General features: G+C 37.6%; 1 protein-coding gene across 1 annotated transcript in view; it reads left to right on the forward strand.

Annotated features, from left to right (window-relative positions):
- Positions 1-22,373, forward strand: part of LOC124776655 — a 402,196-nt gene extending 379,823 nt beyond the window's left edge. Inside the window, exons 8-17 of the mRNA XM_047251746.1 lie at positions 1,167-1,317; positions 2,247-2,408; positions 3,470-3,625; positions 3,902-3,997; positions 4,086-4,215; positions 5,588-5,742; positions 6,620-6,721; positions 8,896-10,364; positions 14,306-14,537; positions 19,534-22,373. Of these exons, the coding sequence (XP_047107702.1) occupies positions 1,167-1,317; positions 2,247-2,408; positions 3,470-3,625; positions 3,902-3,997; positions 4,086-4,215; positions 5,588-5,742; positions 6,620-6,721; positions 8,896-10,364; positions 14,306-14,537; positions 19,534-20,625 (3,745 nt within the window). The 3' untranslated portion in view covers positions 20,626-22,373. The remainder of the gene's footprint in view (positions 1-1,166; positions 1,318-2,246; positions 2,409-3,469; positions 3,626-3,901; positions 3,998-4,085; positions 4,216-5,587; positions 5,743-6,619; positions 6,722-8,895; positions 10,365-14,305; positions 14,538-19,533) is intronic.
- Positions 22,374-26,093: the final 3,720 nt, after the last annotated feature.

The raw sequence follows: 26,093 nt of genomic DNA on the forward strand, positions 1-26,093 counted from the left end.
TGCAATATGACCTTGCACAATGTCTCCTAAAGCTGCACATTATTCTGAAACTTTTCACCAGAGACAACAGAGTGTAGCTGTATATGAGAGCTTAAACATTGCTGTCATGCACCATTACCCATCCAAGGATGAAACTTGAAGCATGTAATAGAAAACAGTGTGCAAATTTGATGTTGCTTGAGACAAACATTGCCAAATAAAGGGTTAACTGTGTTGTGTTTTACTTAATTTCATTTGCATACATTTTTTGTACTTCTCACATTTACTGGAGAGTTTCGCATTAGCAGCTTTTGACAGAATTGTCATTTTTACTACAGAGTATATTCATTGGCAAGAACCAAAATCATTCAAAGAAGAATTGCATACTCATTCCATTACAAGATGCAATAAAGTTGAATACCAGTTCTGTCAAATGTTCTCCATTAAATGAGAACATGTTAGAGAAAGGAAAGGATGGGAACAAACATAAAGTAGAATACAAGCAAAATATTCACATTGCATTTAAATTGAGCAGTTCACACATGGATTCTTAGGCAGGAGCAAATGTACATGAGTCCACATAACACTATGTGGCAAAACCAGCTTTTGTTTCATATGAAGCAAAAGAAAGTATGGAGTTGTTTACACCATACAATATAACATATCCAAGCAAAAATCAAACAGAATATGTGCAGCATACAAAGAGTGAAAAACACTGCAGCAGTTGTAATCATGAACACAATGCAATGAAATCAGCTTCTGTTTACTGTGAGATGAAAGAAAGAAGATGATGGACTGACAACCTTGTAGTGCCCCAAGTTACCCAGCACCTAACTAGGGTTGTGTTACTGGATTCGCTATATGAGTTTCAACTCCCATTGTCACAGTGTACAGTGAATGTTTAAAGAAGTAGTGTTTCGAAAGGAAATGGAAACTTCATGTGTATATTTTCACCAGATGATTTTTTGTAAAGGTCTAACTTGACGACAATGCCTCGAATCACTTTGTTCAACTTCTGGTAATTGATTACCTTTATGTTGTCATGATATGGAAATGCAAAAAGTAAACTACATATAGGCCTATGTCATAATTTTAATACCCATATTTCTGTTTAGAAATTTCTGGTTGTTATAAAATTAAAAGCAATTCCTTGTTTGTACTGAAATTAAAATTTAATTATTTTGCAGAACTGTGTCACTTCTGACTGAACTCATGCGCCAGGAGGACATAGTGAGGTTATTTAGAGAGAGACAGGCATCTCTACAGCACACCTTGCCACTAGGTTCCTATCTGCTGAAGCCTGTACAAAGGATATTGAAGTACCACCTTCTGCTTCAGGTAAAAGAAATATGCTTCCCATTGACCATCAGTGCTATTGGTAATGGTTATTGTCTGTGCTAATCTTTTTACTCTTCATAGATATTATGTTTTAATTTCCACCAATATTTTAATTCTATGTGTCACATTCTAAACTATGTGGTACATTTGTCTTGAACAAGAGGAAAGGGGGGAGGACATTAGTGTTAGTACAGATGATTTAGATAGTCTCCTTTTGTGTAATACAACATTGTAGTAAGCGTCCAAGTCACTTTCTTCCAGAAACTGGAGGAATTCTAGAAAAGTTCACCCCACTCTGATGCACTGCATACCTCTGTGTGGATGTGCATCTGGTGGATAAGTTATTGTAGATTCTGCTGCAGACTTAGACTGGTACAGATATAATAGAAAAGCTTCAAGGTGTAAGCAGAATAAAGTAGTGTGTGCATTTACAGGAAGGCTTTCACATGTAAGAATTAATAGTGATGCACTAGATTGTCTCATTTATAACATGAAATATTTTGAACCTAAGTACTCAGTGAACAAACTGCACAGTATCAAAAAGTATGACAAATATTTTGAAAAGTTGCCTGAAATGCTCTTTAAAATTAATTTTTCTTTATAAAACTTCAACATTATTTTCCGTTTTTTTCTGTACATGCAATTTTTTTTTTTTTTACCAGAAAGTTCTTCAACTTTATGGGTCTTAACATTGGAGCTGATTTCATGTGCTTCATTTTTATACAGTGCATATCACTAGTAATTAATAGCAGATTCTCTCTCTCTCTCTCTCTCTCTCTCTCTCTCTCTCTCTCTCTCTCTCTCACACACACACACACACACACACACACACACACACACACACACACACACACACACAAAAAAAAAATAACTGTAGTGTTCACATTTAGATTATGCAAATCTTAATATAAAACAATTTTACATTACAGAATATAGTGAAGCATTATGTTTATGAAGCAGAAGGTTACAGCGATATTGTAGATGCCCTCTCAACAATGACAGGCATCGCTCATCATATCAATAATATGAAGAGACGTCATGAACATGCAGTACGAGTGCAAGAGATTCAGAGTTTACTGTACGGCTGGGAGGTGTGTAGAAATTAGTGTAGTACGTTCTTATATCTACTTGTCTCTTTGTAAATTAACAGTGTGGTTAAGCACATAATACTTAATAATTTAGTCCTGGTCTTAATTCTTTATTTAGTTACCTACATTTAGGAGTTAAAAATATTGTGGAAGGTGTACTGCGAGGAGAGATTGGATGTACACAACTTAGTCAAATCATAATTAAATTTTGCAAATTAATTTTGCTACCCCAAATATGCTAACAATATTTATGATTTCTCCTTGTTACCAGCTGTTTTCACATCTATGCACCATGTACCATTCCTGTAACTACTGTCAAAACTTCAATATAAAGAGAAATAATAATGTTCAAACCTGTACTCCCACATTTTCATGACAGAATCATGAAGAGAAACTAAAAAATTAATAATCTTAATTAATAAACATTATTAACTGGTTATTGTTTTGACATAGTTTATGTATATTTATGATGGTCAATGACTATTTTTAACTTAACACAGCATATTGGAGGTCAGCCATTTATGAATTCAAGAAGTAAAAGAACAACAGCCATTAATATAAAAGAACAGAGTACTTTATAGCTCCCTAGCAGTAAATACTGAAGTTTGGAGGCAGTACTTTCTATAAATGTACTCTGAGTAATGTATTTTTGATTTCATGTGACTTCTGTGAATTGGCCCCACCCTGAAGAGTCTTTACACACAGACTCAAATCTTATACTACATGTAAAAGCCCTTTTCGTCATCGATACACTATTTATTGTGTCTTCAGCAGTCTCATGCCAGTAATTACTGCAAGCCTCTTCATCTACTCTATGGATTAAAAGTAATTACCGTTCTCCCAATTTCTTGTTTCATATGAGCTTGAAACATGCTTCTCCAATGGTAAGGCAATGAAGTTTGATTCAGATTCAGTTGTAATTGTGCTACAAACTGTTCTTTCCCATCATGACTACAAGAACAAGAGAGCATCAGAATAAAAACCGGAACTTCAGCAAAGCTACTAGGCTTGATTGATGTCTGTAGTTGGGAGACTGAAGTGTTGCTTTTGTAATTTGTTTGCAGGGTGAAGATCTTACAACATTTGGTGAGCTCTGTGCTGAAGGTGCATTTAGGATGTATGGTGCAAAAGCAATGAGACATGCATTTTTGTTTGATAAAATGTTACTCATCACCAAGAAGAAAGAAGAGGGTATACTTGGATATAAAACACACATAATGGTTAGTATGGGAATATAGTAAGGTGTTTTGCACAATTATTTCCATAAATTACCACAGACATCATGAATGTTTTCACTCTTGTTTTATGTAGAAAAGATTGCATCTGCAAACTTCCAGTTTGTGCCTACTGAACATAGTTACTTTAGCATATAAGGCATTCAATACCATCATTTTATTCTGCAGTCCTTTCCTTTCCACAAAACAATTCTGGACAATAAAATTAACAATAATGTTATTTGAAGACAAAACTGAAAAGCATTCATCATTGTTTTGCAGTGTTCCAATCTCATGTTGATAGAGAGTGTTCCTGGTGAACCATTTAGCTTTCATGTGATACCTTTCGACAATCCAAGACTGCAGTATACTCTACAGGTGTGTATAACTACACGATTGTTCCATTTGTATTTGCTTGAACAATATCAGCTCTTGTAAATATATAATTATGAAATCACCTTTTTAGGCCCGCAATCTGGAGCAGAAAAGAGAATGGACAATGCAGCTCAAACGTGTAATCTTAGAAAATTATAATGCTGTCATTCCATCACATGCCAGGCAGCTTGTAATGGAACTAGGTCAGAACAGAACAGATGGTAAGTATTATAAAGATGTGTACTAAATAATGTTTGCTAATTCAGTTTATTTATGCTGGAGAAGTGGTTTACAACATTGCTCATTTACAAGTTTGTGTTACAGTCTTAAGCATTGTTTTAAGCCAAGCTGAAACAAACTCAACACAGATAGTGGAATTAACTTTGCTTTTAAGAGGTACATGGAAAGACAAAGTCACTAGCAGCATCCATGTTTGAGAATAAAAGAACTGTCAATTTGGATAAATTATTATGCCGGCCTTTCCTTCTGTCACCAAGGCACAGTGCACATTTTGTACCAGCACTGATTATTTGCCTCAATGCCAAGTGGTGTTCTGCTTTTCAATGATTGTTGACTTTTCATCTAGGACTTTCCATTATTGTAATTTGATTTTAGTTAATTTTGGATTTCACAAATTGTATTGCTACAGAAGATTAAAAAGGTTATAGAGACACAAAATACAGAAATCACTTGGAGTTGTGTTGTTCAGAACTGTGAGAAGAGAGTAATTAGTAGAAAATTAAAAGCAGAAAGGAAAGAAAGAAGTATCCACGGAGTCTGGATCAATAATGGAGGGATGCTTATACACCAAAACTATAAAGCAGTTAAGTGAACAGGTCACAACTAACGCTTTATATTCTGTTCATTTACTCTTAATACATGGTAAGAAGAATGAAGATATTATGAAAATGTTGAGATTTTATTCATATTTAAATATTTGTTTCTATATTTTTCTTATTCAAGCATTAAAAAAAGAGTTTTTGTTCTTCTGATTCTATATTTCTCCTTCTGCATTTTTTGAAACTCTACCTGTCACGTCTTTTCACTGGACTGCTATTATAATCCAGTTTAGGTGTTTATTCTCTCCTATCTAATTGGTAATTTATTAGTCTTACAAAACTTACTGCTTGTGTCTGTATGTGTGGATGGATATGTGCGTGTGTGCGAGTGTATACCTGTCCTTTTTTCCCCCTAAGGTAAGTCTTTCCGCTCCCGGGATTGGAATGACTCCTTACCCTCTCCCTTAAAACCCACTTCCTTTCGTCTTCCCCTCTCCTTCCCTCTTTCCTGATGAGGCAACAGTTTGTTGCGAAAGCTTGAATTTTGTGTGTATGTTTGTGTTTGTTTGTGTGTCTATCGACCTGCCAGCGCTTTTGTTCGGTAAGTCACCTCATCTTTGTTTTTATATATAATTTTTCCCACGTGGAATGTTTCCTTCCATTATATTGAAAACTTACTAAAGAATAGACATTACAAAGAAAGCTATTGTCACAGTGTTTTCATTCTTTCTCTCTGTGTTTAATCATAACATTATATAGAAACATGCTGAAGCAGCCTGTTTGTTCAGTTATTTAACATATTCTTTTATTTCAGATGAGATTATGGCAGATAAGAGTGCCCCAAAGAGACAGCATTCAGCCCCAGAATACCTAGAAAAGAGGAAGCAAGAAAATCGCCGTAAGTCAGAAACTGGATTGAGGTATCGGCTGCGCAGGAGTAGAAAATCTGACACTGGCCTCTCATCAGAGGTAAGGCAGTAGTGTCCTGATGATAATGTTAATGAACATTCAGAAAGCTAGAATGCTAACAGTGTTATTGAAAATACAATAAAATATAAATCACAGTAAGAAATGCACAAATATAAAATTCCTAGTAGTAGCATAGAACTAACTTCTGATATTTTTGGAGCAGACAATGAAATGGCTATTTTTTTTGTACTTTTGATAGTATATTAGCGTGTTAGACCTGATCCAGTCAACTTTGTAAGACCAGTATAGTATCAGAGATGGCATAATTCTTGATTGCTTGATTAATCTAGTGTTTCAAGTATCTTGAGGACCATGCCATGTCCTGACCCATCACCGGGTGTCACCCTAACTCCAGCTTGCAAAAGCTTTTTCAGCTTTGAACACATGAAGTGCTAGTTACTTCCATATGCTGGATTTAAATTATGCAAGAAAACACAAGTGACAGTTCTCTTGTTAACAACATGATACAAGAGGGGAGAAAGGTGTCTTCCTTTTCTCCTCTCTACATTTCTTAAAAGTGGCTACCCTCTGATGATCTCCTGTAGACCTCATTGCACACCCATTTTCAGCAAACAGTTCCCCTACTACATCAACATTCTGACCTTCCTTCCTCCTCTCTCTCTCTCTCTCTCTCTCTCTCTCTCTCTCTCTCTCTCTCTCTCTCTCTCTCTCTCCCCCCTCCCTCCCACCCCTCTCTCCCTCCCCCCTTTCTCTTTCTCCCTCCCCTTTTCCAGATACACAGTTCCCACTAATTTAGCTTTTGCTATGGTGTTTACACATTTGGAATTCATCCTTTTTTTGCATGTGTATTCTTTTAAATCATTTTTACAGTATCAATGAAATCATTATGTTTCATGTCACTGCTTTACAATTACAGGAACAAACTGATCAGCACCGAGGCCGTAGAGCATCAAGTAGCAGTCGTGATCGCAGTCAGAGTCGAGAAGGTCTACGTTCTGTCTCCCCTGCCAAAATTAAGGTAATATCACTTGCATACCTCATACACACAAAAGCAAGGGTAAGCAACAGCTCATCTGTAGATAAATTCTGGGTGGCACATAGTTACTCTTAAAAACTCTATAAGCTCAGTACCTTTCAAACTTCTACTCGTTGTCTAATTTTACTCTTCTGAAACTAGATGAGCAGAAAATGTTAAAATTGGTGATTTTACATAATATCTTATTGTGTCGTTGCATAACATTACATTCATATTCAGGTGAGCAATGGCCTGACCACATTATTTATGTTGTTTACATCCTGGATTTTCCATTATTGTGTAATTGTGTAACTCACGTATGTTCACAAAGAAAATAAAAACTATTGATTAAGTAAGAAAATAAAACTATTGATTAAGTGTACATTAGGAGCACCTAATTGCATAACTCTTTTGAAGTTAATTTTCTTTCCAGTTCAAGCTTCAGAACAAAACTTTCCCATTGGAGTAGACTGTCCTCTGGAAAGAGAACTTTCCGAATGGATGAAAATATAGGCAAAGCAGTTAAATCTGAGCTTGTCTCACTGCTTAGCTCAGAACTTCAGTCTGGCAGTTCTTGTTCCATACTTGTCAAGACTCCTTAGAGATTCAGTTGCATACCTTGTTTGACAAGTAGGAGGAAATTGTGGGGATAATGGCTTAGTCACAATCTAGATTTGGCTCCAGAACAAGACTCTACAGCATAGGCTATGAAAGGCAAAATCTGTCAGGGAGATTAAGAGATACTGGTTAATTCCTAGAATGAAGTAAAAAAAACAACCAGTCACTGTTAATGATGCTGTTTATTATGAATGAAGAGCACCATTACTGATTTTAGACAGGTTAATCACTGGACATCTGTTCATGCTTCAAATTACATATACTTCATGTTGTTCATGTAGTTTTCACTGATTTTTGTTGTGGCTGGCTGCTGTTCATACTTCACTGTAAGAATTAACCTGCACTTTCACATAGCCCCAGTCTCATCATGTTGACTTTTGGCAAAATAAGATTAAGAATCTATATTCTTGAGAGCTATTGCTATGCAAAAGTAAAGTAAGGAAATGCACAATGATCTGAAAACTCAGTATGAAGTATGCGTATAACTCACTGGGGCAGGCAGTGTTGTCAGATGCAGTGCCTTCAATATGAAAGCTTCTGCCTTTGACCAACATTTCCACTTTTTTCTGACAGACTTCTTTGTGCATCTCTCTCTCTCTCTCTCTCTCTCTCTCTCTCTCTCTCTCTCTCTCTCTCTCTCTCATACAATCTCTCACTTTTCCTTCTCAGCAGTCTTTGATTGTTTTCTGATCTCTTTAACACTTCTGTGCTATTACTTGGAAACTGGGTGAAAGGTAACTATGTGTCATATGAACAACCAACCTAACACTTTCATGAAAGACTCTTCTAAAATTCCCTTTTCAATCTAATTGTGTGTGGTATCCAAATGCCTTACTTTCAACTGAACATATCACTGTTGTGTTGGAACTACTGTTTTGCCATTACGACTTTAACGATCTTTTAACATTACATGTGGTGTCAAATGATGTCTGTCTCTGAACCATAGTGATGTGCCATAATTTCTCAGCATTCCTCATTACAGATTTCACTGGAATTTCTTTTCTCTTATGCTGCTGCAGCATCCACTTTCGAATGTTTCCAGAATGCCACTGACACACCATCTCTTGAACTAAAAGTGATCTCTCAGTTAACATAAGCTCTATTTGATAATTTTTACTCAGTCTTGCACATGTCCAAATACACAGTTTGCCATCAAGACATTGTAGAGAGTCCTGAAAGTTATCTTCAATCCCAGGAGTTTCATCATAATTGTATGCAGGGTCAATTTCATTTGGCCCCCAGTCCCTAATTCCTACAAAATACATCATAATAGTGATTCCATCACTGCTGGCATTACCCATCTTACAGAATGTACCTCCAACCTTCAAACTCTTACATATTTTATCTTTTCTTTCCTTTTGACACTTTACTCATGTCTTGATAAAGTGTACAAATTTGATATTTCTTATTCTTTTTTGTCACTTTTGGCTGTGATGGGTAGTATCAGTTTGTTAGTGTTCTTACTGTTAATTTTTTTAATTTTTTATTTGCAAAAAGTGTGTGTGTGTGTATGAATGCTTTTTAACAAATTCACTTATTCAAATTTTTATTTCTAACAGGAACGGTTCGGCAGTTGGAGGCGTAAGTCGGAACCTGGATGCTATTCTTCAGGCAGTCAAGCCTCCTCATCAAAGACAGATACACCAACAAAGCTCACAGTACCACAGAATACCAACATATCTATAGAGTCAACTGAAGACATTGGTGCTAGTAGGGAGGCTGTTAATGAAGATACATCAAAATCTCTTGAAGTTGTTGAGCAGACGTCACTTGATATAAGTGCTGAGAGTGAAAGCTGTGATAGGAAACTTGAGAATGTAGTAACGGATACTGATGTGCCATTTGATGATAAAGATGTAGTTACCAATGAAGAAGAAGCAAAAACCCTAGAGGAAATAGTGGGACAGTTACTAATGCAAAACCATGAATTTCAAAAAATCTTGAAAAAACAACAGAGGCATGTGAGTCTTCGACACCGTTACATGAGCTCTAATGGAACAACAAACCCAAAAGATGAGACAACAGATACAGAAAATGAAGATGATGGTATATACGAGACATTAGCTATCACTTCAACAGCTGCCAGCTCAAAGCTGACATCAGGACAGAGCTACAGAGCACATAGGCATGCTCACATGCGAGCTCTACGTAATGAACAAAAAAATATATCTTCATCAATAAGCAGCCGATCAAAACGTCAGAGCATGCATCTGCTTCAACTTGATGCCAAAGATTCTCTTGGTTCTGATGCTGATTATGTTACTTTGAAATATGAAAGGGATACAAGCTGTGCTTTACGAGAGAGTGTGGGACAGCACACTACATTTCAGGCAAAACATGCAGTGACAGAAAGGACCGTACCTAATAGTAGTAGTGAGAGGAGTCCATATCATACTTCCAGTGTTAATAACCTCAGGGTGGAAACTGATAAAACTGACAGTCATAAATGCAAGCTCACACAAAGTTCTAGTTACTCTGCTGAAACTAAGGAGAAAGGAAACAGTTCTGGAAATTATGATAATCTACAACAGATATGGGAGAGTGTTAAAAGACAGCAAGAAGAAATTCGAAGACTGGCAGAAAGTGAAGACACCAACAGAGAAACGAGTACGCCAAATTTGCGTCGTACGCAGTCATTTACATGCCAGGAGTCTCTTGGTGCAGAAAGGGATGACCTGCCAATAGAACCTTCATTTCTTCCAGCAAACTCAGAAATGTCAATCGATACTCTTAATATCCCAACACTTCCAGCAGTGTGGTTGAAACTACAAGGAGACCACCTAGCTACACCAAATAAGAAATCGGGGTCACTGCCTCGCAGTTTCCAACTGAATCATGACAGCCCTAACCAGGCTGGAAATTTAAGTTCCTCAACCATGCAGAAATTTGGAAGGACTGAAAAAGACATTGGCAAGGGCAATTACAGAACTAGGCTGTTTGGTCGTGATGGTCGCAGCTGTCATCCAGACAGGCCCTTCACCATAGCATCAGACAAAGCTGCTGAAATAGACTTCGATGACATTGACAGGTAATAAAATTCAAGAGTTAATGTTTATACTATTATTAAACCATGAACATGCATCTCTTCCCAATGCATAAGTATTTCAAGATCTCCACTATGATAAGAAGGGTATATTGCTACTCACCATAAAGACAACACTCAAGCTGCAGACAAACACAAGGAAAAGAGTGTTCAACATTTGAGCTTTCAGCCAAAGTCTTCTTCAGAAAGGAAAGCACACATATGTTCGCAAAAGCAACCAAACCTCACACATGCATGACCACCGTCTGTGGCTGCTCTGGCCAGATCAAACATTTCGACAGCTGCCTTTCCTTCCACACCAAAAAATCCCTCCCATACAGAGGCTGGGTCAACTGTGGAAGCAGCCATTTCTTATCCCAGCTCGGCTGCAATCATTCCTCTGCTGTTGGTCCAGCTGTCCACTGGGATGAACGACTGCCTCCAAACTGTGGCCACAATTAAAGCTGACTGCTCTGTGGTACAACATGCAGCTGAACATAATATCTGCATCTACATATATGTGGATACTCTGCAAATCACACTTAAATGCTTCACAAAGGGTTCATCAACCCACCTTCACAATAATTCTCTGTTATTCCCATCTCAAATAGCACACAGAAAAATGAACCCCTATATCTTTCCATGTGAGCTTGGACTTCCCGTATTTTACTATGATGATTGTTTCTCCCTGCATAGGTTGGCATCACCAAAATATTTTCACATTCAGAAGAGAAAGTTGGTGACTGAAATTTGATGATAAGATTCCACCGCAATGAAAATGCTCTTGTTTTAATAATGTCTAGCCCAAATCTTGTATCACGTCAGTAATACTCTCTCCCATATTTCTTGACAATGGAAAATGTGCTGCTCTTCTTTGAACTTTATTAACATACTCCATCAGTCCTATCTGGTAAGGATCCCACACTGTACAGCAGTACTCCAAAAGAAGATGGCAGTCTCCTTTGTACATCTGTTGCATCTTCTAAGTGTTCTGCCAATGAATCACAGTCTTTGGTTCGCCTTCCCCACATTTCCTATGTGTTCTATCCAATTTAAATTGCTCATAATTGTAATTTATAGGTAGTTAGTTGAATTTACGGCCTTTAGATTTGACTGATTTATCGTGTAACTGAATTGTAATGAATTGCTTTTGGACTCATATGGATGACCTCAAGCTTTTCATTATTTATGGTCAATTGCTAATTTTTGCGCCATACAGATATATTTTCTAAATCATTTTGCAATTTGTTTTGATCTTCTGATGACTTTACTAGATGATAAATAACAGCATCATCTGCAAACAATCTAAGATGGCTGCTCATATTGTCTCCTGAATTGTTTATATAGATAAGAAACAGCAGAAGGCTTATAATACTACCTTGGAGGATGCCAGAAATTGCTTTTGTTTTTCTTGATGATGTTCCATCAGTTACTACAAACTATAACCTCTCTGACAGGAAATAACATATCCAGTCACATAACTGAGATGATATTCCATAAGCACACAATTTTATTACAAGCCGCTTGTGACGTGTGGCATTGAAAGCCTTCTGGAAATATAGAAACAATTTGAAATCCCTTGTCAATAACACTCAGCACTTTGTGTGAGTAAAGAGCTGGTTGTGTTTGACACGGTGATATTTTGTAAATCTGTGTGACTGTGTGTCAACAGACAGTTCTCTTCAAGGTAATTCATAATGTTCGAACACAATATATGTTCCAGAATCCTGCTGCATATTGATGATAATAATATGGGTCTGTGATTTAGTGCTTTTCTTGAATATTGGTGTGACCTGTGCAACTTCCCCATCTTGTGGTATGGATCTTGCACCAAGCGAGAGGTTGTGTGCTATCATGCAGAGAAGGCATCGATTGTATCTTACCACTAGCATACTTTACATATGGCCAGAATCTCTTTGGATTTTCTGCCAGCTTTTGAGACAAAGTTTTGTTGTAGAAACTATTATAAGCATCTTGTACTGAAGTCCACACTAAATTTTGAGCTTCTATAAAAGATCACCAATCTCATAGATTATGCATTCATTTAAATTTAGCATGCTTTTTTTCAGTGTTTCTTCAACAGTGTTCAGACCTGTTTTGTGTACCAATGGGGATCAGCTCCATCGTGTGTTAATTTTTTTTGGTGTAAATCTCTCAGTTGCCGTCAAAACTATTTCTTTGAATTCAAGCCACATCTGGTCTACATTTATCAGTACGTTGTTGCTGTGGAAGGAGCAGAGATTGTCTCTCAGGAAGGCATCAAGTGAATTTTTATCTGCTTTTTCGAAAAGGTACATTTTTCATATTCAGTCGTGCTATGACAACTCTGTCTTCAGTAATCCCTGTATCCATTTTGATCCTCATTATTAGCTCAGGATTATTTGGGGCTAAGAGGTCAAATGTGTTTTCACAACTGTTTACTATCCAAGTGGACTTATGAACTAACTGCTCAAAATAATTTTCAGAGACTGCATTTAGTACAATTTCAGACAATGTTTTATGTGTACCTCCAGATTTCAACAAGTATTTTTGCCAACAAATCGAGGATAAATTTGAGACTGAAGCCCTTTTTGTGTTTCCCCAAGACCCTCTAACCTGAAAAACCACCCAGTCCACACTACACGGCCCCTGCCACTCATATAGCTTCCTCCTGCATGTAGTGGTCTCCTGATCCATTTAGTGGAAGCCAAAACCCAACCACCCAATGGTGCAAGTCAAGGAATCTGCAGCCTATATGGTCATAGAACCGTCTGAGCCTTTGATTCAGACCCTCGATTCGGCTCTGTATCAGAGGTCTGCAATCTGTCGTATCGACTATGATGCAGATTGTGAGCTGTGCTTTCACCATGCAAGCAAGACTGGCAGCCTTTAACATTTTTGAGAGCTTCTCAAAGCCAGAGAGTATCTCTTTCCATCCAAAGCAACACACATCATTAGTACTGATATGAGCCACCATCTGCAGTTGGCTGCACCCTGCACCCTGCACTCTTCATGGCATCCAGAACGACCCGTTCCACGTCTGCAATGACTCCACCGGATATGTACACGGAGTGCAGATTGGCTTTCTTCTCCTCCTTAGCAGCCATGTCCCTAACGGCCCTTTCACAACCTGGGCCACCTGGATTTTCCCCTCCACCATCAGTTTTTCTTCTTTGCACAGGTGGGAGTTATCACTGCAGAAGCTTCAACCTACAGTAAGCTGCTGTCCCCACACACTCGACTCAATGGTTTCTGCCGTCTCTGTCCTGTCACCTCCTCCCAATTAATGTCCCCTCACTATCATTGTGTGCTGCTGCCTGCCAACACACTCATTGGTCTTTTCCTCTTCTGTGCTCCACTCCATTTCCACTCTCCCATACAGACTCCCCACTCCATTTCCGCTCTCTGTCCCCCTACCTCCTATACAGACTTCAATGCTACACCTGGCAGCTGTGTCCCACCACCATCTAATCCCCAAATGCTCCACCAAGCAGTGCTGACTTTTCTCCACCATCCTCACTCCCCCTACCCCTACCCTGCTATCACTCCCCCTTCCCCTCTCCACTCCAGACTGCTGCTTCCATTCAATGCTACACAGTCGCATTCTGGCCGAAGCAGCTGGAGATAGTGGTCATGTGTGTGAGGTGTGCTTGCTTGTATTTATGTGTGTTTTTTCCTTTCAGAAGAAGGCTTTGGCCAAAAGCTCAAATGCGTAACAGTCTTTTCATAGTGCCTGTCTGCAACTCGGTGTGTTGTCTTCACAGTGAATAGCAGTCCATCCATTTCGTAGTATTGTTGATGTTCTAATCTGGACTGTGCATTCTTTGAAGACCTACCATATACATCAGTTCTTATTGTTTTGAAGAGTTTTGTATCGTTAAATTTAAATATATTTCCTTATAAAACTTTCTAATTGGTATAAAGTAGCCTCAGCAATTGTTTTACACATGATGTCCCTTTCTATATAGGTACATGGTCCGAAGTGGTTCTCATAGTGGCCGCCACAGATTTCCTGTAGGTGGTGACACAACAGAAGAAGATAGCACCACTGAGTATACAGCAACTCCTGATGCAAGCCTAGATAACCTGAATGTGCATCCTGAGTACAAGATATATAGACCAAGTGTATCCAAAGCAAGTCTTGGTCGAGTGTTAGGTCGGCTGTCTGGAAGGAGCAGTTCGGAAGCTCTTGAACTTGAGGTAAGTTACACTCTCTCAAGTGTGTCCTGTTAGAAGACATTGTCATCATTCATATCACTTTCATAATATACATCTTTGTTCACCCATCTTATAGAGTGCTTACATTCGGAGAGTGAGTGTCATCTAAAAATATGTAAATACTGTTATGGCAGTATTGGCTCAGATGTGCCATGTGGTCTTCTTCTTCCATGCACATTGACCCCTTTTCTTGCAGAATTGTCATGTCATGTCATGTCATATATGTAGTTCTGGAGCATAGGCAAGTGTAATTGATGTGTTTATAGTGTGATGTGACAATGAGAGGAGGGAGATGGTGATCCTCAGTGCCAGAACTTAGACTACTCTACTTGAGCAGCACCAAGATAGCCACTGAGCTTAATGTCCCCAGCTGACAGATGCATCACTGTCAACAGAGTCGCATGCTCTCACTTTGACAATAATGAGGGGTTTGGAACTTAATCCAGGACACTGGTGTAAAGACTGGTGATAAGAAACTTTCTGCTCGTTCCTTTTCTGACAGTGAAAACTTCATCCACAGGCAGGATTCGAACCGGCTTACTTTTGAGTTGAGGGCAACTCCAAAGGCATGTATCAGTGGCCTCAACTACGGAGGCAGGTCAGAGTATCATCATATCACCATTAACAGATTTATTCAAATATGAAAAGCACTATTGCTGAAAGTTAAATACAAACTATAACATTGCAAATGCTGTGCTTCCTATAGTTCAAAGATTCAGTTATGTGCCAGCAACTGTCATTGTGAATGAATGGTGATCTGCAATTTAAATTAGCTGTACAAGATATGTAATGATGAGATATCTGGTGCTGCTGAATACAGCACCTTGAGATGATGTATGCGCACATGTAACGAGGAAGTAATGTTGTCTGTCTTGTGTTGTAAAATCTGTTGATTGCAATTGAGAAATGGATGGAGTTCCTATTTCTGTATGTTTATAAGTGAATTGAACACAATTATGGGAGTGGTTGAGAACAAAGCCATCTGGAGTAGTATGTAGACTGGAACAACACCCAATTAAATATTTAAAAAAGATCAATTTGCAACAGTAAGGTGAAACACACTGAACTAAAGTTAAATCTGGAAAAGTGTGAGTAGACAAGAAAAAATGCTAAATAAACTTATGGGGAATAACGAAACATAACACTAAGAACTGGAGATAAAAGAAAAATGGTGCATTGTGGAGAGAGGTTGCAGTGGAAGAGATGAATATATGGTTATGGAGACCTGGTGGTAGATAAGTGCTTTAATTTGAAAAAGGTACCATTTGAAAATTTTTGAAAGTTTCTTATTGATATGCACTTTAGTGATTTTAAACATCCCTCTCAATTTCGTTGAGTATTTGCTACAGTTGAACTCATTGAAGAAAGTAGAGAATGATGAGTGTGACACATTTCAGTATGCTAAAAGTAAGGTTCATTTCAGAATATAATGTAATACAGTAATTAGTGTATTAGAGCATAACACCTTATGGAAAAAGAATGATGGTGTGTGGTAGGAGTGGCAGTTATCAGAATGAATATCCGTGCTGATGTATATATACAGGGTGGTCTGAAAAGCTTCAAAGTGTGTTGCAGGGGAGGTTCTGCTGAGAGATAATTGTTAAGAAAAAAATTTGATACATTGCACCATTTCTGATTTAATTAGCATTGACATTAGCCAAACAGATCATTGCAAGGGCAAATTCAAGCATTTACTCGTGTTAAAATGCAGTAATGCACAAACATCTGCGGGTCTGTGAATTACATGTTCAAATTCTCATTACCAGTCAAAATGTGCCTTTTCTGGAAGCTAGGTGAGCAAAAGCTACATTTGACTGCACTCTCAGTAGCCTGAGACTGCAGTCCTGTGTGTGAGTTTCGTTTGTGGAATGTGTATGTGTGTGTCTGTTGTCTAATTTTGATGATTACCATACTGTCTGAAAGATATTTGTGATAGTCTTTTTATTATTGTGCCTATCAGTAAGTCAGTATCTCCACTATATGGTGAGCAGCAACTTTCCTTTTCATAATATTGTTACATTACATCCTGGATTTTCCATTGTTCAAAAGCTGCATTTGTTTGATATGAGGAAACCAAATGAAAAACTCATTTGGCAAGTGTCTCTGGTCGGCTGCTTGAATTTGCATGTGCAATGACATGATTGGCTAATTTCAGTGCTAAAAACTCGGAAATGACGCAACGTAGGGAAGTTTTTTCCTTAATAATTGTCTCTTAGCTCAACTTCCCCTGTGACACCCTCAGATAGCATAAAGGAATATAGCACACTAATCAGATAAAATGCAGAGTCAAGTCAAAGAATTACTGTTGTAGGTCACCCTCTGTGGAGAAACTTTTCATGTTTTTAACATGCGTAATTAAAAATTGTTATCGGCTGACAGTTTGAAAACATTATGTGGGCTACACTGTAGTATACAGAACAGAGAAAACTTTCTATTGACGAAAAGAATGATATGGTATCCTGAATGGCGAACCACAAATGAAGTGTAAGCATGAATGACATTTCATGCATCATTGTTTCGAAACTGTACATGTATAAATGATAGCATACAAGTAAGTTTTAATTGTGGTGACCAGCATATGTCACATATGTCTGTAAGTACATGATAATTTGTTGAACCAGGAGAAAAAAATTCTATTGTCTTTTTTAACACCATTAATGCTAATCAGTCTGATAGCTACAGGGTATTTCACAATTCCGATTGCAGGCTTTTAGGGGTTGTAGAGGGGACTTAATAGATAAAGTTTTGATAAGGAATCCATGTCTGGAAATGTACCATTTGAATATAAAATAAATTTGAAGTTAGGATCTGTTTCAAATCTCTTTCTTCATGGTTCAAACACAAAGCGAGAAGTGGGCACAACCATCAGTTCCAATTGTACTTGTGACAATGACAAGGGCATTGAAACGTTTCCCATGTTATATCCTCCTGTGTGTACAGTGTAAAGCAGACAATTTGAATGTGCTCAGATCTTCAGACCCTGTAATAGGCATTATGAAGCATCCTGTATATGAAGTAATAATGATATAATTTTGTGCGGCTCAGTGCACTGGTACGAGTCTTTATGCCATTTCAGTGACATACATGTTGTGAAGTTAATGAACATGTAGAATTGTATGTAGCTAATTATGAAGGAGTGTAGAAAATATATGAAGATAGCTGTTGTTTTGGAGCACTGGTTAATTATGTGATTTATGTGCAATCATGGTGAATGAACAAAAATCATATTCAGAGATGTGCTGTTGTGTTTGCATTCAGATTAATTTGTAAAAGAGTTCGCTCAGATATTCACATATGTTAGAAGAAGAAAAACAATGGAGGAGACATGACATAACAGTCATCAGAACCTTTTGCCAAAATTTTAAGAATGAAGCTAATAATCGAACTGTCCATTACATGTTTTGTTAAGGTACTGTAGGAAAGATAGAGACCTCGTAGGAGGTACACATGTTGTGAGTGTAACAAGAGAGCAATTGGCTGATATTGTGAGAACTGCTATCTGACACAGCAGACAATGGCCTGCAGAGTAAGCACATAAACATAACACGTGGGGAAAATGTTGAGTTTATACTTGGTGACTATATTTATTATAACCACAAATATCTCAGATACTATCAATGAATTAAAACCCAAACATGAAATGAAGTCATTTTATAGTTTGCAACTGCTCATACATACCAGCTTTGTTATCCCATCAATGACATGTTTACAGCAGTATCACTACCAACTCATCTTCCATGACTAATTCAATTAAATGTTTATCACATGTAGTCTCCTACCACCATTTGCTTCTGCTGTGATACTGACATAACAAGTTTTATCAAAGAAAACGTCTGCAACTTATGTCAGGTCAGGTATAAAGCAGTGCTAAATATCTTCTCTGACATGGGTACACAGTAGTTTTGCAATGAGTGGACACTAACAGGTTGCTTGTATGTACAGCTCACAGTATCTTATTGTAGAATGTGTCTGTAACAATCCTTCAGACCATTTAAATAAACACCCCCTGTATTATAAGCCCTTAAAAATATCACAGCAGTGTTGATTAGTGTGCTGTTACAATGCTCTCCTTTCCTCACATATAACCTAAGAGTCATTGGGTAATAGTAAATAAATTCATGTTGGAACAAGTATATAGAGAAAGATCCTCATTAATGCATGTCAGAGTTAGATTTACTAACAGTTGTTCTGTTATTTCATTGCACAAATTTTCTACTGATTTATATGCCTCATGGTACCAGAATTTCAGTAATAAATAAGTAGTGTAGGCTCTTATAACAAAAAACCAAGGAATGCAACTGGAATATTAATGTAAACAACTTTTTTTACAAGCTTTAAGCAGAACAGGTGGCAAACAGTTCTGAAAACAGCAAATCTTGATTTTTTTTTTTTTAGCTTCTTCTTTTTTGTCTTTCAGAACCATTCTTACATGTGAACCTTTCCTTTCAGAAGATATAAATCATCATCATTTTATCTGATATAGTCTGTTTAACATGACTTACAGTAACCAAACAATATGTCACAGCAAATACCGAGCTATAATAGTGTTCACATAATTGCTATGAATAAAAAATAGTACGTCAATGAAATTATCAGATATGATAATCATAACTAAATTATAACTTCCAATCTATTAAACCAGTGCACTTCTGTTACAATAAAAGACACCTTTTTTGAGTGTTTAATGTGTTCCAGTTTTGAACTCACTAATATTAAACCATTTGCAGCAGAGTTCTGATTGGTAAAGTAAAACAATATGTATATTACATACTCAATACATATAATGGATATTTGTTCATTATTAAGAATTAGTCTTTTTAGGCAGACATGTGGTAACATTACCAGCACAAGAAACCTACAGTTTTCACTGAAATACTTTTGTCCTGCTAAGTAAAAGTTGTGCTAGAAGATGTAACAATTACCTGTGCCTTACTGAATCTTGGTTACTTTTCTTTTATAAAAAAATTCTCATTTTCAGGTTGAGCATGAGCGAGAGCAGCTTCTCCAGTGCGAAAGGCATGCAAGTCGACTCGTCTATGCTCTTGCCAGACAGTACAGCAAGACACTCAAGCAACGAATTCGTACTATTATGGGAGAAGATGCAGAAGACTGTGTGGCAACACCAGCTACTCCTGGAAATCGCTCTCCATCACCTGCACCAGTATCCAGGTCATCCAACCCACCCATTCTGCAAGCTATTTACAAACAGGGAAGCTCCAGCCTTGGTGCACGAATTGCACATTGCTCAGAATATGCAAATCCACGCCAACTTTATCCAAATATTCATCAGTCTAAGCCTGCTTCCTCAAATGGAAATGAGGGAAGGCCTGATTCTGTGTTGTCCGTTTCATCCAACTTCACGTCATCCAGTGACGGTGACAAAACTTCTGGCTTTGGAGGAAGTGTTGACACAGCTATCACTTCTCCTAGAATAGATTCAGAAGCTGTGAGGCTTGGAGAAATGCCATGTGTAAATATGAAGAGGGAATCTGATATGAGTTCAGAAAAGTCTGATGAGTTGCATCTGAGTGATGGCTCAGGTGATAGTTACTATGAACGTTCTTTTGAGGCAATTGAGTCATTTTTGGAGAATGAGGTGTTCAGAGACTCTGCTGTATTTAGTGATCATGAAGAACTCTGTGATAATGCAGCTGCATCTTCTACAAATAATGTACTTACTCCAGCCCCTACTCCAGTTCAAAAACCTGTGAAAATACCTCCTCCAGTTCCAGCAAAACCTGTCCGTCTCACCCGCAAGAAAGCTGCTGTTCAGGATTGTAGAAATTCTAACACCACTCATTCTTCAACAACTAAATCTGCTGACAGTCCACAGGGAACAGACGCAATTCACAAATCAATTCAGGAACGCAGAAAAGAATTGGAACTTTGGCGTTCTGGTGGTACAGGGCCAGAAGACGAATGTGACACGAGCTCTCAACATTCAACTGCCTCAACTGTTATTGAAGTTAGTCCTGTGAGAAGCGTGGATGATGTGGAAGAAGCTCCTACACCCAAAGGATGGGTGAAACACATTGTTGGAAAACTTCAAGGTCAAGAAGAGTCACACTAAAAGGATTACCATATTAACAGCATGCAAAGCTCTCATTCTACATTCCATACATGTACAGAATACATTATGTATAGGGAATGTATAAAAATATTTGTTGTGGCACTTGGCTGATGGTTAGGGCTTTATTTCTTGCAGTTCTGCTTTAATGGCACAAATATATACTGCAGAATCAAAAAACTGTGATTATATGAAATTTTGGAATACTCGGTTACTATTCCAGTCATGTGAATTTCATGAATTAAGACTGATGGTTGATATGCAATTAGTCATTAATGGATTTCAATGTTTCATTCAGTTGTTCAGTGATCCTTATATTCTTTTGTGTGTTACTTGCAAATAAACATTTCTTGTGAGAAAACAAGCAATCATAGAAATAAGGATATAAGTTTTGTAATAGAACACAGCAACATACACTGCCTTATTTTTGTATTTAAGAGAAGGAACCAGACTCAGAATGGTGGTTGAAATCACTGATGTTCTTGTACAAATGACCTGAAAGTATATTTTAACATGAAAGCTGTTATCACAGGAAATTTAATAGAGCAGTTTTTAAAACATACTTATGATTCATTCTTCTTTGGATTTAAAATTTCTGCCCCCCATCCACCCCCCCCCCTCCTCCCCCCTGCCCCAATTGTTTTCCTAAGCCATGATGAGTCATTTGAAATTGGTTTTGGGAGAAGGCAATTTGTTGAAGTTTGGTGTGTTATCTCTCAGATATTAATGGAAAAAATGAGTATTTGTGCAATACTTAGGGTGAAAAATTTCTTTCTCTATATTGCATGAAGACTGTGTGACATGTAGCCTTATGTACTGTAATAATGATCATAAAAAATGTGTCCCTCCGAAATAAGCACACACAATATCATTAAATGTTCACATTGGTGCCAAAGTTGCCAATACAATTACAGAATTGTAGGAGTTCTGCAAATTACATTTCTTCTCTATTGAAGTTAACATGCTGCACTATTGAATGAGCATTTGTTATCTTGAAATTACTGAAGAGCTGTTAATACATTTTTCAGTGAAACTGTGTCCTGTAAAAATGAAACAGTGTACTTTCTCAGTACTGTGTACTGCAATATTTAGTCATGAGGTAGTGCCTTTTTTATTGTAAGTTAGAAAATCTGTGTAAAATAAAATTTGTAGATTTTTAAGAATTTTGTGTAGATAAAACTAATATTTTGTGAAGTTGCTTTCAGTAATAGTATGCATGCATATTAACAATATAATTTCAATATGTGCATATATATTACATTTATATAAGGTATTTAAAAATTGTTGACAATAAAATAAATACCTCAAGTACTGTATTAATCCTGCTTAAATAATTTACAACAATACAATTCTTGTGATAAAGCAGGATCATGTACTAGTATTTGGGACCCCTGAGAAACATGGTGCTTACTGCCAAATGTATATTACCTTGTTATTTTATTATTGTACCTTTACATATAGAAAAGATATTCCTGTTTCACTGATAACAATTGTGTTCTGTAAATAGCTCACTTACAAACATATGAAGTTCATTGGGACAAGTGTAAATCACAGTTTGTAGATGACTGTCATATATTAGGTTGACAGTAGGGAGTGAAATTGAATTTCATATCTTTAAAACAATTTCTTGTACAAATCTACTTAAATTATAATGCAGTGAACTGTTTTTTTTCTTTCCAAATAAATGAACTAAAGCCAATGTAAATTTGAAGACTATGAAATAAACTTTTATTGACAAAATAATAATTTTTTTCAAAGCAGTCGTGGGACTGAGGTATGTTTTGGGACTTTCATGTGAAGATATTATTGAGGTACCTGTTTTGAACCTGATATGGTTGTTTCCATTACTTAAGTAATAGATTCTTGTACAATTTGACACAGAAAAACAAGAACTTGTGAAATGCAAAGTGGTCACTGTGGACAAGGGACCTTGAGATGTAAACCATCTTGGCATTTAGTAATCGGGGATGAGGGGGATGGTCAACTGTGTGCTTTTGCCAGAAAAATGTTGTACAAAAATGATGATAGTTTGGGAAGTCCACAGAAGGAGTGCAGACATTTTTTTCAACTTAACAGCATCATGGTCAGGTTTCATTGAACCACACCATAAAAACTTGGATTAAAAGTTTTGGAGACACTTTATCTGCTGTAAAACAGAAACTAACTGGGCGATGAAGAAGTGAAGAAGATGGAGTGCACAGAATATCAAAGGTGCATAGGTTTCAGTCTTACAGAGCCCATGGCATTCAGTTCATGAGCAAGCAACTGTGATTTGATTTGAGTTTTTATTGGTCCAGTTTTATCATACAGCACAAATTGTACAATTGATATTGGACAGGTCAAAGATAAGTTACAATAATACATAGTATTAGCAAAATAGTAGGCCAATTGAAAACAGGTACCTATTACAATTAATTTTGTTACGTATTCAGAAATTCTATGGCAATGTGGCCAAAGAGATTTCACCGAATTCTCATTTTTATTTAAAATTTTCGTCCATACAAGCGGCAGAATATGCAACAAGAAAAGGAGATCGATTGACAGTTGTGATTAGAACTCTGTCAGCAAATTGTGACAAACATAAGGTAAACAGTTTTCTGGACAAGCTGAAGATACCTGACAGGGCATATTTTCATCTAAGCAGAACTGGACAGACAGCAGCTTTAACAAAGTTCATGAATACCCTTTTCACACCAGCAAGATGATAGTATAGCATGTAGTTTGATCAATAGAGTCGTCATACATTACTTTTTTGAAAATGAAGAGCGGATGACAGTGACTGTCACTTCAGGTTGGTATGTTGAGATGTTGCCATTTTCATTGCACCTGCATTGAACAATATTCCACTTCACGAAACCTCATTTCAACAGGATGATGCAACATTGCACACTGCAAGGCAATCAGTGTAGCTGTATGGATATTGTTTGGTAGCCAAGTCATCTCAAAATTTGCTGATGCTCTCTGTCCCCAAAGATCATCAGATTTACGTGTTTGTGGTTTTTTTTTCTTTTGGAGCTACCTTAAGAATTGGGTCTACATGACTCTGACAACAACACTGGATGATTTTTTTTTTTTTTAGAGGAACAGACTGCCATATTCCTGTTTTATTGTTTATATAAGTACAGCCAAGGTTTCGACCTTTTATGCCATTTTCAAGTATTTGCTGAAAGCAAAAATTGCATAGAGTAAGAGCATGTAAAATTTCAAAAGATGTAAAATATCTTAAACAATGAATGTAAATTGGTGTATATTTATGAAATATGTATTTGCATTTTATGTCTTTAACACATATCACAGGACACTTAACATGTTGTCAAGCTCAAAGCTGGCCATAAATGAAATGAAATGCTCGATGTAAAACCACCCTCTTGTAATAGATCAGCAAGTAATCATGGGAGTACATCATATTTAGTAAAAACAGGCTTACATTGGTAAATAAAAGATGAGGACATGACCTTAAAACATAATGATAATGAAATCAAAGAGTATGACTACTAGAACAACTGAATATTAAAATGACAAAGTGTCATAGCTATATGGTTCAAAATGGTTCAAATGGCTCTGAGCACTATGGGACTTAACATCTGAGGTCATCAATCCTCTAGAACTTAGAACTACTTAAACCTAACTAAGCTAAGGACATAACACACATCCATGCCCGAGGCAGGATTCAAACCTGCGGCTGTAGTGGTCGCGCGGTTACAGACTGGAGCACCTAGAACCACTCGGCCACACCAGCCGGCCATAAATATCTTCAGACTATATACTGGGTAACAACTACTGAAATATTTGGAAAAAATATGTAAATTAGTTACAAACTATGATATGCACACTCTTTATTCAACGTGTAAACATCACTAAAGATATTCAGATTTAGGTTATGACAAGTTCGATATGCCTGCCAGCATTGGTGATGATGTGGTGCAGACGAATAGTGGAATTCTGCTGCTGTCAATTGATGCTGTCAATGACCTTCTGAATGGCTGACTTCAGCTCGGCAGTGGTTTTGGGCTTATTGCTGTACACCTTGTCTTTAATATAGCTCCACAAAAAGGAGTCACAGAAAATATGGCAGCCAATCGAGGCCCATGTCAGTGGTCTTTGGGTACCCCAGAGCCAGAATGTGGTCCCCAAAGTGCTTCTTCAGGACATTAAACACTGTCCTACTTTGATGGGATCGATCCCCATCTTGCATGAACCACATCTTGTTGAAATCAGGGTCACTTTGGATAATGGGAATGAAATCATCTTCCAAAACCTTCACGTACTCTTCAGTAGTCACTGTGCCATCAACGAAAATTGCATTGATTGTTCCATGACTGGACTTGTACACCACACAGTCAGACATTGAGGGTGAAGAGACATCTTGATCAGGAAATGTGGATTTTCTGTACTCCAAATGCACCAATTTTGTTTAATTTCACATGCAAATGGCCAACAACAACAACAAACTGTGTGTGCAGGCACATACTAATTCCCATCATGGCCCGTGGCCTACTGTGCAGTTTTAATGTTTTAACACAAACCGTTCAGAAGTTATGATGAGCATAGCATAGCACTGTGCGCAATCATCTTTGCAGTAACATCAGATGGCCAACAACTGTAAGTGAATCTACATTAAGTCGGATGAGGAACTAAAGTCTAAAAGGAACAAAACAAAATAAAATTCAAAGACAGTGAATCACATTTAAGAATATGGTTAGTGCCATTGTAATACAAACTACAGAAGTTAACAATAGGAGTTAAAAACTTAGGGGGGGGGGGGTGGAGGAGGGAGGGGATAAATGGATGCTGGCTGATGGAAGAGATACAGGAGTATAAATTGTTAAGCTGAGTCTTATAAAATTAAGAAAATTAAGATGGTTGGCAGTGTAATTAAGAGAGAGAGATGAGTTTGGAATCAGATGCAGGGGGAGAGGGGGGAGGGATGCCAATGTCAAAGGACAGTAGCAAGATGGAGAACTGGGAAAAGCAATGTTAGAGGTGGGTGTATGTAGTGGATTGGGAGGGAGGGGAGGGTGTTGAATAAAATGGCAATAGGAATATGAGTGCATATTCAATTAAATGTTGAAGCAGGCAAAATCAAAATGAGAGTGAAGTGATGGGAGAAAGTTGGGGTGATGGATGGGGGTGGCGGGGGGGGGGGGGAGGGGAGAGGGAATAAACTTCAACAGACTTACTTATAGACAAGTGGTTGAAGGCTCTAAGGGGGGGAGGAGGAGGAGGGAGATGACAAGAGACTGTGGACTGTGATATTGAGAAATTGGGGGGGGGGGCTGGGGGGGAAGGGTAGTAATCAATTAGATTATGGTAGTATAGTAATGCTGGCAGGGTGGAGAGCAGGGGATGAGAGAATGTGTGTGAGAGCAGAAGACATGGGGGAGGGGGGATTTGGGAGGGGGTAGGGGTGTGGGACAGGTGGGGGGGGGGGGGGGTCCAAGGTGGATAGAAAACATGAGATTGCAGTCACA

The sequence above is a fragment of the Schistocerca piceifrons genome, chromosome 2 (genome assembly GCF_021461385.2).
Source record: "Schistocerca piceifrons isolate TAMUIC-IGC-003096 chromosome 2, iqSchPice1.1, whole genome shotgun sequence".
NCBI lineage: Eukaryota > Metazoa > Arthropoda > Insecta > Orthoptera > Acrididae > Schistocerca > Schistocerca piceifrons.